Source organism: Xyrauchen texanus, chromosome 5, assembly GCF_025860055.1.
Source record: "Xyrauchen texanus isolate HMW12.3.18 chromosome 5, RBS_HiC_50CHRs, whole genome shotgun sequence".
NCBI classification, from domain to species: Eukaryota; Metazoa; Chordata; class Actinopteri; order Cypriniformes; family Catostomidae; genus Xyrauchen; species Xyrauchen texanus.
In genome coordinates, this window is record NC_068280.1 from 4663643 (window position 1) to 4680268 (window position 16626).

The 16626-nt window shown below is 41.0% G+C and overlaps 1 protein-coding gene across 1 annotated transcript in view; it reads right to left on the minus strand.

Annotated features, from left to right (window-relative positions):
* The window catches only part of mast1a (microtubule associated serine/threonine kinase 1a), a 62916-nt gene that overhangs the window by 24597 nt on the left and 21693 nt on the right, over positions 1-16626 (minus strand). Inside the window, 4 exon segments of the mRNA XM_052126847.1 lie at positions 231-388; positions 3704-3776; positions 11257-11332; positions 11424-11512. Coding sequence (XP_051982807.1) covers positions 231-388; positions 3704-3776; positions 11257-11332; positions 11424-11512 — 396 coding nt within the window.

Sequence of the window (16626 nt, forward strand, 5' to 3'; positions counted from 1 at the left end):
AATTAGCTTCTTCAAAATCCCCTGCATGAGGTGCATGCCCAGATGCTTTTTAAACAGTATTGAAGGAGTTCCCCACATGCTTTCATAAAGAAAATATCATGTAGTCACAATTTACAATTATCTAGAAAAGTAATTTCAAGCACTTAAGCATAAGCCTTTAGATCATTTTGACTGGTTGTGTATGTATGTATGTACTTCAAGAGAGTTTGCTGAAATGTGCAGATGTTTACCTAAGACTCCGAGAGCGTGGCCGCACATGTGGTGATCTCCTGCCATCATCATCAGTGATGCTCTCAGTGCTGCCGAAGTGTTTGGATAGAAAATGCAGCTCGTCCAGTGTGGGCTGAAATGGCAACTGATGCAGCCGCTCTTGAGACGAACTGGAAGACTTAAAAGCATAACAACAATAACAGAGTAAACAATAACTCCATGCATATGAATGCAACACATTATACTTCAGTGTAGGGCTGGGCGGTAGGACGGTATACTGTGCAACGGTAGAAATGTGGCAACCAGTAGAGATTTTGCTACACTGTTCATACCGTAGTAGATCTACAGGATGGCAAGAAAAAGTTTGGAATTACAAGCATTTATGTACAAATTTGTCTTAAAATCTGGTTTGACCATCTAAGTTGCAATAATGAACAAACACAATCTATTTTAACAAATAACACACAAATTATTGTGTTGCTCTTGTACATACTGAGGACATCATTTAAACATTCACAGTCTAGGTTGGAAAAAGTATGTGAACCACTAGGCCATTGACGTCAACAAAAGTTGAGTCAGGAGTTGGCAAACCTGGCATCCAATTAATGAAACAAGATTAGAGGTGTGGGCTAAAGTGACGTTGACTTAAAGCTTAAGAGAAACGCTTAATATCTCTGTTCATGAGTCTACTATACACAAAACATCAAACGGGCATAGTGTCCATGGCAAGACACCATGAAGGAAGCCGCTGCTTTCCATCAAAAACATTGCTGGGCATCTGAAGTTTGTCAAAGACCACCCTGACACTCCACACGCTACTGGGAAATGTTTTGTGGACTGATGAAACTAATGCTGAATTGTTTGGGAAGAACACACGGCACTACGTATGGCATAAAAAAGGGCACCGCATACCAACATGAAAACATTATTCCAACGGTGAAGTACGGTGGAGGGGAGCCTCAATATTTGAGGCTGCTTTGCTGCTTAGAGGCCTGGACTGCTTGTCAGCACGAGGGAAAAATGAATTCCCAGATGATGAGATCACAGTTTATGACCAATTAATGCAGACAACCAGCTAAATTCAAAGGGTTCACATACTCTTTCTTGCCACTGTAATTGTGTGGATATTTACATGTGAGAGCAAGAAACATGAAGTAATGTAAAAATAAAGAGCAAGACATGTTTCAAGATGATTCAACATGTTAATAAGGGTTGATTGTTAGGCACAACCTAAAACAGAGTTGAGTTGTTTGAGAGAGAGACAGCCATGTTGCACTTGAGCTGTATAACTTCATTTATTTGTGGATTTTCGATGTGTCTTTTAAGTCCAGGGCAGACGTACAAATGAGTCAAGTGAATTGTGAACAAAAGAACCAGGCCAGTGTTAATGATTTTAGCTTCCACTTGAGAATCCCTTGTGTTTGTGAGTGAACGCCTTTGGCTTTCTACACAAACATCTCACTGTAGACTCAATGAGAGGCTGTAAGCAAATCAACATCTCTTTCTCAGTATCAATGCCTCTGAAAACACATTAACCAATACACTTCTTCCAATTAAACCATCAATTCAGCCAACTACATCCTCCATTGTCGGCCACTCAGATCCACAGATTTGGTTAGGGAGTGATTAGCCATTAGCATAGTCACCTCAAAAATAAACAGATTATAGAACCCATGAAATGGTTCGACAAACGCAATTTTCTTTCCTGTGTATTGAAATGGGACATATTGAAGAGCTTGTGCTTGTTTTTAAGGAGCCTATAGATGAAGACACAATGCCAAACCATGATTTGCTACATGAAATTGCTAGTCAGAAGTAGGTGGTATTGGGACAGGTACATACACATTTTAGAAAGCCGTTAATTGGACATAAATGTGTATGTACCCCTGTGAACGAGATGAGTCATCAATAATTCTGGTCTGCAAGAGAAAGACTGTGTATATTAATCTGGTAAAAGTTAATGTTGTTCATTTTTAGGCGTACAAAATATTAATATCTACATTCTTAACCAACACATAATAGGTAGCATTTTAAAGCTACCTGAAGCTGTACATTACAGTGCATGTTGGCATTATATTTCAAAGTGTTTAGATAATTTATTAACAATTTTGCACTGTACATATTATTGTAATCTGTAAAAACATCAAACTGATCAAATAGTCATGTTTCATATGTCATATGTACTATCTGGCAAAAAATACATTCGCTTTCCTGGATCAGATGATGTCATCGCAAACGATATAGTACATTGTTCAGCATCCTTGAATGCTAGACCAAATGTATAAGGATTCAGATCGCTGCAAACAGATATGGAAGTCATCCAAATGTGGGCAGAGAGGAATGTTCACTGTAATTTCATATGGCCACCAGGTGATGGCGCAAGTACATGAAACAGACTCAATGATGGCTCAAATGACACAGAATGGAACTGAATGAGATCTTGTTACTCATGCATACATGATTTGGGAAGAGAGCATACCTTTATAGTTGTTTTGTTTGCATGTGCAATTATAAATATATTTGTTTGGAGAGGCTTTTGGACACTTATAGATGTTTATGGTCACTAGGATAAATTATATTTGAAATGCTATAACTTTTGATTACTTTGTTGTATCGACCCAAATATGTTCTCCATGGTGACATGATAGGAAACAAAACAAAAGCATTTAGGAGCTACCTTATTTAAACTCTGGAAAATATCCTGTCAAATCACCTTGTTTTTCATTGTGTTTCTATACCAGGTTTGAGAGTGGCTGAAGAAAGCAACAGTGAGAGTTTTCTGAAAATGAAGTGACAAGTCTCATCAAAAAAAAAAATGAGGATACAAACCCCAAATATTCCTAAATGGTACATGTAACTCCTCAGAGGTATCCATATTCATGAGCGGAATGTAACGTTGAGCTAATTATCTTCAGTCAGATTTTTGGCGAAAATACAAATTCTTATTAAATCTTTCTCAGCTTCAGAAGTTTTATATAACAGATCTTTAATAGCAGAAATAAATAGGTGGCAATGATCAAAATATAGTATTTCATACAATTAATAGAAGATTTAATCTTCTACTCTATTCAATCTACTATTTTTAAATTCTCAATTCATTTTGCTTCACTCTATTTTGACTCCAGTTTTAACCCTTCCCATATTGTAATTTTACATACAATTTCTGAGGTTTAAATGTGCCGTTACCTGACAGATATCACTCAAATAGGTGTCCTGAGAAATAGGGCTGTACTAAACAGCAAAAAAAAAAAAGAGTAATGTGGAGCGGCCAACACTTTTAAACCAATCAGAAACACTCTCTGCCTGTCAATTATTTTGTGTGTTCAAGTTATCTGACATCACGTTGGCTGATATATCTTGGAGAGCGGTTTTTAGAAACAGAGGGCATGTTGTTGAAGATAGTGAGCGGTCTAATGCAGTGAAACTGAAATCGCTTTTTAATTGTTTTTTATTTAACTGCCCTACTCAATAAATTAGTCTATTTCTCTTTTACCGTTGAGCTGGGTGTGTTGGTGCCATATCCAGAGGAGGGCAGAGAGGCAAGAGACCAGCGCCTGCCATCAGCCCTACAGAGAAAGATAGAGAGAGGAATTCATCAGCATACTGTGTGCAGTGAAGCAAAATAATGTAACCCTTGTGAAAATGTACCTAAGTAACCAGAATTTTTCAACTGTCTGTTGTTATAAAACAGTACATTTTCAGACAGTTTTTTATGAAAAAAAAAAAAAACGAATGGGTAAAATACTTACAACTTACATGCAATATAATACTAGAACCATGATGGCTGAAAAAGTGGGCGGGACCTGTTGCACTCTATTGTGCTAGACATAATGTCTCAACCAATGGCGTGATTTGGAGATAGGACTACACGTTTGTCCAAATAAGTGGAGTGTTTTTTATTTTCACTTTATCAAAATTTGCTTTATACTTTATAAATTTAGTTTGGTCCTGCTAGATGTACAAAAATTGCACACTGCACCTTTAAGCAATTTGTTTAATGTTAAATGTAACTGGATACATCAGCTACTAACTGGAGTTATCACAGAACCTCTTTGGGAGAGATAGTTATTCTGTTTCATGTGGTGGGTAGCATTCTTGTGTGGTTGCTAAGCAACCACCATATTTCTGCACTGTTTAGTGTAGATTTTAGTATGGGCAGCATTCCCAGTAGTGTCATTAAAACTGTCATCCCACGACATTAAGGAGAAAGCGCATTCAAAGGAGAAACTGTGTGGGTCCACATAAAAGACAACCAAAATTTTGGTCTAAACTAAACTAAAGACAACTAAAATATATATGTTTTAATTTTATTGTAAAAAAAAAAAGTCAGACATACACATGTATAAGTAGGTTGAGAGTGCAGGGAAACCGGCTCGATTGTGTCATTTGCAGTGCCTCATGGAACTGGCCATGCTGCAGAGCTCTTTTGACACAAATTGCACAAATTTTTGTTTTAAATGTTGAAAAAACACAGACTGATGACTTAAACAGAAGCATATACCATCGGGTCTGTCTTTTAAGGTTTATCTCAAGCTAAAGATTTATATTAGCAAAATCCAAAATTAGTCCTCGGAGGGCACGGGTGCATCAGACAGGAAAGAATGCACTGATTGATCAATCAACTGTCTCAATCTCTCCTTCACACTTATCTTTCCCTTACAAAAATTAACTGTAGTCAAACTGCAGTCTGATTGCAGTATTACTGCAATCTATGAAATAAAAGGTGCAGATGTTGTACTGCACAATGACAAACTGTACTGCACATACAATGCCTTTTAACTGGAGTACTGATATAGTGCACTACAGTACCGTTGCAGGTCACTGTAGTACTACTACAGTTCAGTGAAGTATACCTGCATTCCACACTGGTATAACTGCAATACATTGCAAAACAATAGCTGTTCGGTGTTGTACAATCTCAAATCAAAGCAGTTTGTGTAGTTCACCTGCAGGTCAGTGCACTTAAACAGCTGTACTGCAGTATAAATGGAGCTTCAATTGTAAATGCAGTTTTCATATTGAACAAAACGTCTAGGTTACTATTGTAACCCCCGTTCCCTGAAGGAGGGAACGAGACGTTGTGGCGATTGTAGTCACACTAGGGGCTTGTTTCGAGAGCCTCGGTTATTGAATTTGAGAAAAGGCCAATTAAAAATTGACGAACAGAATTTGCATGTCCCGCCCCCGGACATATGGGTATAAAGGCGTAGAATCGTCCATCTGTTCAGTCAGGTTCTGCACTGAGGAGCCGAGAAAAACGTTCGGCCATCGGTGGCTTGGTACAGTGTTGTGGCAAGGGGAACACAATGTCTCGTTCCCTCCATCAGGGAACGGGGGTTACAATAGTAACCTAGACATTCCCCGTCTGTCACTCACTCGACGTTGTGTCGATTGTAGTAACACTAGGGGTCCCGTTAAATAACGCCACTTACACTGAACCGTGTTACGTGATCTGCTGATGCCAGCATAAGCAAGCTGTTGTGTGCCAAAGAAGCATGGGCATCAGACTGCACGTAACCTACCCCAAAGCCCCACTAAGATGTCATATTGTTTTTATTAGGTTCCCGGCATCCGATCAAGGATTTTCCTTGAGGGGTGGGAAGAAGCGACGTGACAAGCTTGGGAGCTTTTTCTCTCTCTTTGTTTCTCCTCATAAAGTGTTAGATGCGGCTGGGGCCATCTAGGGCTGGGACGGTTACCGCATTACCGCAATACCGCGGTCACGTGACTCCAACCGCGGGTCTGAGCTTGTCACCGTCGTCACCGCAAAAAAACAAAAACAAAAAAAACATTGGCCTGCACATGTGTGCACGTTGTGTCTAATGACATGGATTTGTTGTGTCTAATGACATGGATTCATTGATTCTAATGATATGGATTATGTCTAATGATATTAGCCTACATGGATTCAAGGTTTTCTAAACAAAACTTATCAAAATATGGAGCAAATCCGACCTTTCGCGAGTTGGGGAGCGCAATGTTCCATGACACATAATAACATTCCATTTGTATTAGAGATGCTGCGGATGGGCTATTATTATTTAATCCACAACCGCATCACAAAACTCATCTGTCCGCACCAATGTTTTTTGATAAATTTTCAAAACGCATCCATGGCGCTGACTGTTTTAAGGTCTGAGCGATGCAAGGCTGCTGCCGCGAGGCTAGAAAGCTCTTGGCTGTTCTAGAAAGGAGACTGATCCAATGCAGCAAAGATATTTTAAAGGCTAAAGTCCCTAGTAGGCTATAGCCTATTGGCTATGTTGTATCCCCAGAATATCAGCAGTGAAGTCCGTTTCGATTGAGCACAGGGATAAAAATAAATAAATAAATAGTAACGTACATCGGCAAACCTGACTACTAGGCTACTGTAGCCTAAAATTTTATCATTTTGTTTTGAATTTTGTTTAAAATGCATTTTAAGATTTCTATTTATTTCTCATGTCTGTGAGGCAGTAGGCCTAGCCGCGAGTTTCGGTTCATTTATGAGAGAGCTCACGCAGCAAGAGATCGCATCGGCGCTTCCACGTCCTGCTGCTGATTATATGTCTGCTATATTTGCTTCTTATTTATTAATTCCAGGCAATTAGAAACAGTGATTAAAATTAAGATACAATTTATACAAAACGAAATTTTAAGTTAAAGAAAGGCTTTCTACAAAACAAAACTTAATAAAGTGGTCAAAATCATGTCTGACCCATCTTCAATGCGAATGTATCTGAGAATAATCTTAAATAAGGAAATCTATACAGTGATTAGTTCATGCCAAATTACTGCTTGATGAAAATTTGACTATTTAAAATTGTGCTTGTTTTTTTCTTCGGATGTAGGTGACAATATTTAAAGTCTGTCTATCAAAAGCGACTTCTGATGTGTGCGCCAAAGTCTGTCGGGGGGGGGGGGACTTCTCTGATCCAATGTAATGTATTTAATGCGGTTTACCGCTATACTGCGGTAATATCTTGCTTTTCAACCGCGGTTAGAAAAAATCCATACCGCCCCAGCCCTAGGGCCATCTAGCATCGGGGAAGGTGTTCTTTTCCGGTCCTATTCTTTCTGGGCGAAAAGACCCCGTGGTGACCACATCTTGCCCAGGCTGGGGAGGTGAATATGTGGCAAATACGTCACATGGGCCTGTTACGCCAAACATGGAAGTGGCACGGTGGTAGGTCCTGCCTAATGAGGGAAGAGCTCTACAAACATGGCGACCGGGGCAGCGGGGTCTGTCCAAGGGAGATGCGGGTCCACCTGACAGGGGTTACTGTGATTACCAGCACCTATGGAGCACCTATTCCAGTACAGAGTAATTAGTACCCGTAGTGGGTCTGGTCGGGAATTCCTCAGCTGAATTCACGAGCCAGAGGGCTGGGGAGGAAGAACATCCAGGGAGCGTGAGTTTGTGGGCTCACCTAGGAGTAAAAGTGCACGTGTTCGCCTCAGTGGAGGAGAAAGACCCTAGCGCAAGTGGTATACCTGGTCAGTTGTTCCATGTTACTGAGTTCTACATGCTCAGACCTGACAAAACACAGGACGAAACCAACTCAACCCGGAGATTGTAGAATCTCGTAAGGGTATTGGGTGTTGCTCAGCCCGCTGCTCTGCAGATATCTCCTAAGGAGGTGCCGCTGGCCATTGCCCACGAGGATGCCACACTCCTTATAGAGTGTGCTCAACCCCGCAAGGGGGCAGGCACGGCCTGGTCCAATAGGCCAATGTGATGGCGTCGACTACCCAGTGGGCGAGCCTCTGTTTGGAGACAGTGTTCCCTTTCCGCTGTCCGCCAAAGCAAACAAAGAGTTGCTCAGAGCATCTATAGCTCTGTGTGCGGTTCAAATATGTATGCAAAGCACGTACCTGACACAGCAATGATAAGGTTTTGGTCTGCCTCCTCCTGGAGCAGCACTTGCAGGTTCACTACCTGGTCCCTGAAAGGGGTCGTAGGAACCTTGGTTACATAGCCTGGTCTGTGAGGATATGTGCATTCCTACTAGGACTTATTTAAAGTTCAACAACGACAAACTGTGGTTTAGAACAGAGCTCAGGCAGCATTGTCCGGCCAAAGAGGATGCTTACAGGGGTGGGGATAAAGTCTTATACAATCAGGCCAGTAACACACTGAAGAAGAAAATCAGAGTGGCATTAAACAACTCACAAACTACAGGACTCCTACCCCCAACCCTGTGGTGGACCAACTACCGGCTGACGACCTGAATGTTTTTTACTGCAGATTTAAAAGTCCCAATCTCACACCCCACACCCACTCTGACCTTCATTTCACACAAACACCAACACCTCCTGCAACCCCCCTCCTCCCTCCTCCTGCTACTCAACATGCACTTAAGATTTGTGACGATGATGTCAGCCGGGTCTTTTGGAAACAAAAGACGAGGAAAGCTTCAGCCCCAGATGGCATCTCACCAGCGTGTCTTCGATCCTGTGCTAACCAGCTGGCCCCCATCTTCACACAGATCTTCAATAGATTACTGGAGCAGTGTGAAGTCCCATGCTGCTTCAAACGCTCAATCATTATTCCTGTCCCAAAGAAACCAAAAATCACAGGACTTAGTGACTACAGACCTGTCACCCTGATGTCTGTGGTCATGAAATCATTTGAGAGACTGGTGTTGACCCACCTGAAGAACATCACTGGACCCTTTCTAGATCCCCTTCAGTTTGTTTATCGAGCAAACAGGTCTGTGGATGATGCAGTCAACATGGGATTGCATCATATACTGCAACATCTGGGCAAACCAGGGACATATGCATGGATTCTTTTTGTGGACTTCAGTTCAGCTTTCAACACCATCATCCCAGCTATCCTCCAGACTAAACTACACTCTGTTCTAAGACTAAGACTAAGCTCTCTGTTCCCACGTCTATCTGTCAGTGGATTACCAGCTTTCTGACAGACAGGAAGCAGCTTTTGAGACAGGGGAAACTCACTTCATGCACCTGTACAATCAGCACTGGTGCCCCCCATGGATGTGTGCTCTCCCCACTACTCTTCTCCCTCTACACCATTGACAGCATCACCAAGGACCCCTCTGTCAAGCTCCAGAAGTTTGCAGATGACACCACTGTCATCGGCCTCATCCGAGATGATAATGAGTCTGCATACAGAAGGGAGGTTGAACTGCTGGCTGTCTGGTGCAGTCAAAACAACCTTGAGCTGAACACACTCAAAATAGTGGAGATGATTGTGGACTTTAGGAGGAACACCCCAACACTGACCCCTCACCAATCCAAACAGCACTGTGGCAGCAGTGGTGTCATTCAGGTTCCTGGGCACACATTGACTCCATTGTGAAAAAGGTCCAGCAGAGGTTGTACAACCTTTGCCAGCTGAGGACGTTCAACCTGCCACAGGCACTGCTTATGCAGTTCTACTCAGCAGTCTTTGAGTCTGTCCTCTGCACTTCAATTACTGTCTGGTTTGGTGCAGCCATGAAATCAGACATCAGAAGAATACAAAGGACAGTTTGGACTGCTGAGAGGATTATTGGTTGCCCCCTGCCCACCCTTCAAGAACTATACACTTCCTGAGTGAGGAAAAAGGCTGGAAAAATCACTCTAGACCCCACTCACCCAGCCCATTACTTATTGAACTGTTGCCTTCTGGCGGACGCTACAGAGCACTGAGCACCAGAACCGTCAAGCACAGGGACAGTTTTTTCCCTCAGGCTATCCATCTCATGAACAGTTAAAACTGGCCCATTGAGCAATAACTATGAGCAATACACAGTTCAGTCTTTTTTATATTTATCCAACACATCCAACCTCTCCTGCCATTTCATTCCTTTTTTTTTTATTTTGCACTGTACATAACAGATATTAGATTCACACTACATATGTGTATGTGTGTGTGTCTGTGTGTGTATGTATGTATGTGTATAATAATATTTTCACAAATTTCTAAGGGGAATGTCAGTATTGATTTTGAGCTTTGCTCTTGATATCAGACATGTTTGAGTCTGAGACTGTTATGCTGTTGAACAGAACAGCTCTATTTCACTGAATATTTCAGTATAGCCAGTGTCGACTCTGACAATGTTTTATTTTTTTCAATAATATATAACCCTAACACTAATCCAGGTGCAATCAAGGGTCTTATTCACAATGCACACAAACTCAATTTGTCATTCAAATCTGATCTTAAGGACTGAATGTACACACTGTCATTTTGCAAGTGCTGAAATCAAATCAGTTTGGTCAGTGCGGTCCATATGAGGTATATCTATATCCAATATTGGCGTCAGCACAATGCAGAGAGGGAGCCTTTTTTCTAAATCAACTGAGAGTAGCTGTCAGTATGGAAATAGAAGACGGAAGACGGAAAACTGAAAATTATATTAATGAATTAAATCTGAACTCAAGAACGTAAACGACGATGGCATTTCTGTGTTTTACACATTCATGTATATTTTGTGTCTGAAATTGCCTCACTTGTTCACTTATACGACATTCACTAAATAGCAAACACTAAATAAAAAGTGCTAAAAAAATTAGTGGATTCAGACAGAGATAGACAAACTACTGTGCGCTTTCTTTGACATTATATACACATTGTGTCTCAAATGACCAAATAAATAAAAATATATAATTTTTTTGCTTAGTGGTTCTTGCGCATATCATGACCAACCGCCATGACATCATGCTTCAAACCAATGAGCTTTAATGTTATTGACGTGTCACCATATTTGAGTGGGGCTCTGTATACAGTACATAATGACTTAAATTCGGCCTGTACATCATAAAAAGTGATCGTATGCCTTCAGAAGACTTGGATTACGAAACATAATTCGACATTTTGACTACTATTATTACACTTTTGGGTACTTATTTAAGCTTTAAAGTGAGTCACTTTGAACTGCTACTGTATGGAAATCAGATATCGTGTTATTCTTTAAAAGCGTTCTCCTTTTTTGTTCCACAGAAGAAAGTTACAAGGTATGGAATGACATGAGAGTGAGTAAATTATGACAGAATTTCCTTTTTTGGGTGAACTATTCGTTTAATGGAGTGCAGGATCTAAATGAGTTTGTTTACCTTCTGGACGATGCAAAAGAGAAATGGGCTGGGGCGCTGGGGGAAAATGTCCTGGGACTGTCCAATGGGCTACTTCCTGTCAGACAGAGTGAAAGTAGTTAGTACTAACTTGAACGTGCAAGTACTTCACATGATGTCATAGGTGCAGAAGAGTGATGAGTACTGACCTATGTGTCCAGGAAGAGGAGAGTGTGGGCGGGGCAGAGTGGGAGATGTGCTGGTCAGGATCAGACTCTTCCTGTTACTTGTACGGCAACTGAAAAACAAACACAACACATGATGTGAGGCATGTGGGGGGGAGTTACAGCCAGACACGAGAGGCGAACGAGGAAGTAAAACGAGATGCTGCCACGGCAACAACGGCGACAGCCTCAGCAGGAAAAATCAGCATTGCAATTGGCTGGTTAGGTCACATCCAATAAAACACAAAATAGCATGAAGCGACAGCCAATCAACTCACTAATGATATGATGCAATATTGTGAAAGTTCATTTGAATTATGTGAAGAATAAATTGAGGAATATTTAACAAGGATTTAGCTTACCACACCTGATCATTCATGTGTCTGTGTGTGTCTTGGCGAGTATTGATTGAAACTGGTCAGATCATCTGTTCTGCTGCCTGCCTTTGCTTTGCTATTTCTATTGTAGTATTTTGAATATCTTGTGCAGTATGCAGTATACAGTGCACAAGTTTTCCATTCCAAAAATATTGCATGCAAAGTCTCAAATTTAAATATAAGCCAAAGTTTGAGTCACACAAACAAACGCACACACACAAATCCCAATGTAGCAAAGTATCAGCTTCAAAACAAGTATATCTGAAGAGCACAGAGCCACAACATGAGGGGAAGACAACAAGAAAGAGGTGGAGGAACTGGCATAAATATATAATCTTCTAAAAATATATACATAAAAAAGTAAGCAGTTGTCAGACTCTCCTTGGCTTTCTCTTTCACTGTGAGGAGCGTTCAAGAAATCACAATGTAGCAGAACAGGGAGAGTGAGAGTTTAGTGAAATATTTAGCAGTACTGCATTAGCATCAGACTGCAGAAAGAACTAAGTAACGTTTTCCTCCAAACCCCCAACACAGAAATATTCAACAGAGAGAGAGAGAGAGAGAGAGAGAGAGAGAGAGAGAGAGAGAGAGAGAGAGACGTCCAGCTGAGATAAAACGTTAAACAGACACAATCACAGATCAGAAAACTGTATGATGTTTGAGTTTGAAGGTCCACAGTATTCTTTTCATGATCTTTTTACCTGCTGGCATTTAGTTTTTATGTGCATTATTGGCATGACAAATATTTGTACATTTGTATTTCCAAAGAATTAATAACATAGCTGCATACAAATAAAATAGCGTAAAACTATATGCATAAATAAAGAAAAAAGTGTAATTGACAAAGAATGATAAAAGGGGTGAATTTATAGAATAAAAGTGTAGTTAGAAATAAAGTCTCTTGCTCTTCCTATTCCTGTCTGTCAATCTTTATTTATCTGTCTCTCTCTCTTTCCTGTCTCGCTCTGCCTGTCTTTTTCTCTCTATATCTCTGTCTCTCACTATCTCTCATGCTTTCCTGTTTTAATCTGCCTGTCTTTCTCTATGTTTGTCTCTCTTCCTGTCTTTCCCTCTTCTGTCTGTTTCTCACTCTTTATTGTCTCCCTCTGCCTGTTTGTCTCTCATCCTGTATGTCTCTCTCTATCTATTTGTCTCTCAGTCTGTCTCGCTCTTTCCTGTCTCACTCTGCCTGTATGTCTCTCTCTATCTATTTGTCTCTCAGTCTGTCTCGCTCTTTCCTGTCTCACTCTGCCTGTCTGTTTCTCTCTATCTATTTGTCTCTCTGACTGTCTCTCTGTCTTTCCTGTCTCACTGTCTACCTGTCTCTCTCATCCTGCCTGTCTCTCTCTCTATCTGTTTGTCTCTCTGTCTGTTTCTCGCTCTTTCCTGTCTTGCTCTGCCTGTCTTTGTCTCTCTATCTGTCTTTGTCCCTCTGCCTGTTGCTCTCTATCTGTCTGTCTCTCACTCTTTCCTCTCTTTAAGCCTGTCTTTTACACATACTGTCTCTCATGCTTTCCTGTTTTAATCTGCCTGTCTTTCTTCCTGTCTCTCTCTCATCCTGTCTGTCTCTTTCTCTATGTTTGTCTCTCTTCCTGTCTTTCGCTCATCTGTCTGTTTCTCACTCTTTATTGTCTCCCTCTGCCTGTTTGTCGCTCATCATGTATGTCTCTCTCTATCTATTTGTCTCTCAGTCTGTCTCTCGCTCTTTCCTGTCTCACTTTGCCTGTCTGTTTCTCTCTATCTATTTATCTCTCTGACTGTCTCTCTGTCTTTCCTGTCTCACTCTCTACCTGTCTCTCTCATCCTGCCTGTCTCTCTCTGTCTGTTTCTCGCTCTTTCCTGTCTCACTTTGCCTGTCTGTTTCTCTCTATCTATATATCTCTCTGTCTGTCTCTCGCTCTTTTCTGTCTCACTCTGCCTGTCTGTTTCTCTCTATCTGTTTGTCTCTCTTACTGTCTCTCTGTCTTTCCTGTCTCACTCTCTACCTGTCTCTCTTATCCTGTATGTCTCTCTCTATTTGTCTCTCTGTCTGTCTCTAGCTCTTTCTCATCTCACACTGTCTCTCTGTCTTTCCTGTCTAACTCTCTACCTGCCTCTCTCATCCTGCTGTCTCTCTCTATCCATTTGTCTCTCTGTCTCTCGCTCTTTCCTGTCAGTTCAATTCAAATGTGCTTTATTGGCATGATAACGTTACGATGTATTGCTCATCCTGTATGTCTCATCTTCTCTCTGTCGCACTGCCGTCTCCGGTTGGCCTATATCCCTCTCTAGGGCTAATTAGCTTGATTAGGGGCCGGGTGTGCAGCATCACGACCCGGCCCCGCCCTCCGCCCTGCCACAAGGGTATAGGCCTAGTTCCGCCATGCTTGCATTGTTTGTTGTGTTCCTCTGGACTCTGAGGATAATCTTATAAAACTCTACATGCATGGTTTCAATCGGGTTTTTGCCCAATTGTCAAATTCATGATTCAGAATATGACCACACACTTCGCTGCCATATAATGCAATAGGTACTATAACTGATTGGAATATTTTGAGCTATATTCTAATTGGTATTTCAAATTGTATAGATATTTTGGCTTTCTCTTTCAGTTCATTCACAGCCTAGCTGAAGTTTCCAGTTGCACTTATTTCCAACCTGAGATATGTGTAGTTTGTGGCTTGTTCAATTTTGGTCATACCAAGGGTGACATTTTGTCTCTTTCCCTGACATCTGGGTCTTTTATGAAATGTTAGTACTTGTTGTTAGTGTTGTTAGGATTAATAGTCAGGGCACAGGTCTGACAGAACTTGTGCAGGATGTATAGGCTCTAATGTAAACCCTCTTCTGTCAGCAGGACCAGATCATCTGCGAACAACAGGAACTTTACAGTATGTTGGAGTCATACAGTATGAGGCCAGGTGCTGCTGATTGTTCTAATAGTTTCAGCAGTTCAAAAATATAAATATTAAAGAGGGTCGGTGATAGAGGGCAGCCCTGTCTCACACCCTGCCCTTGAGTGAAGAAGTGTTTGTTTATTTGTTTCTATTTGTCAATCAGGGTATGTAGGGTGAAGATATGGTCTGATGTTCTATAATTTGTCAAGAATGTAATCTGATGTTTGCTTAAGACGTTGTGCTCTGTAAGGAAGAGTTTCAGTTTTGTGTTTATGATACTGGGCAATATGAGTCCTTTATTCCATGACCAACACTCAGAACGAAGCTGAAGAGTTTTAATATAGCCAAACTAAATTTGTGGTAACTAAAACCAAAAAACTAAATTTTATCAATTAATAATATTTCTGTTATTGAGTAGTCTAAAGGATTTTGGTACTTGCCAATTGTGTATTCCATATGGTTTCATTTTTTGTATATCTGGGTTTGTTCTGTATGTACTTTGTACAAAGTAATTTTTCAAGGTATCTCCATTTTGTATGGTTATTTGTTCATGTGTGGAGTTTGCATGTTCTCGTTCTCCCCATGTTGGCACCCGGGCTTCCTACGGGTGCTCCGGGTTTCCACAACAAGTCCAAAAGCAAGCAGGTTAAGTGAATTGGAGACTCTAAATTGCCTCGTAGGTGTGAGTAAGAGTCCCCCAGCCACTGGGGGTTGCGAAGGAAGGTCATCCGGCGTAAAACTGGTGCCAAGTCAAATATGCGGATCACGGATGATCTGCTGAGGCGACCCCTAACGGGAGCAGCCGATAGAAGAAGATTTGTTCATGATGCTTTTTATTCAGAAGAGTTTAACTGTCCCAGAAACTGTTTGAATTTATAGATTGTTCAATTGTTTTGAGCCGATTTTGGATGCACTGTCCTCTCTTCTTTCTGAGTGTTTTTTTATACTTTTTAAGTCCTTCACAATAATCAAGGTGTAACTCTGCACTGTCTGGTAGTCTATGTTTTTGGTTAGCGAGTTCATTCAATTCATTGCTTATGAATCTTCTAAGTGGTTTTAAGTAGTGCCCGACCGATATATCGGTCGGCCGATATTAGCCTTTCACCAATATATCGGTATTGACGTATATGTTTACCGATATGCGCAGATATGAATCTACTTTCAGAACATATAATGCAGAAAACAATGCTTAAGAATTGGTGTCATTATGTAGTTGTCCAGCAGAGCGTGAGCCGACTCCATTGTTTACAGAGCTGACTCTGAACTGACAGTGGCTCTGCAGACAGGGTGGAGTTAAGTGTTGCAGTGTTTAGAGGGGCGGAGTTAAGCGGCCTCTTCTCGGTAAGTTGCTAACTAGTTTATGAAATACATACTGGAAAGTTAATAAAAAATTACCACACCATTTTCCCTTTTCAACATAGCTACTATAATGTTAACCCTGTCCCTGACAACCATGTCACTCATGTCTGTTTGATGTTAGCCAGCTATAGTTTGTCAGTGCAATCAGTAATGTAGCAGATTGAAAGGAAAACATCAGAGCATCTTTTTGCAGCTCAGTAGACAACGAGACGGTGGTGGATTGTTTCTGTTGAGTGTTGATTTCACGCTACGCTGTTACCTAGGTGGTGATACGCAATGCTGGAAAGTAAATAAAGTCCATCCTTTACGCTCCATGACAACGAGCTTATAGCTAACTAGCTAACCACGTAGCTACTTTCATTGCTCGTCAGCTGATTGGAAGCTAATGTGTAAACATGTATTCACCAAACTGTTTTGTTCAGGATTCACAGTTCGGTACCCCCTTCAACCGACCAATTCCGGTCATTGCATTTATAAATATGTTTTGTCCTTTTTAGATACACAGTAATTTGGTTGTGATCTGATAGGGGTGTTAGTGGTTTGACCGTGAATGCTTTGAAAGAGAATAGACCTAAA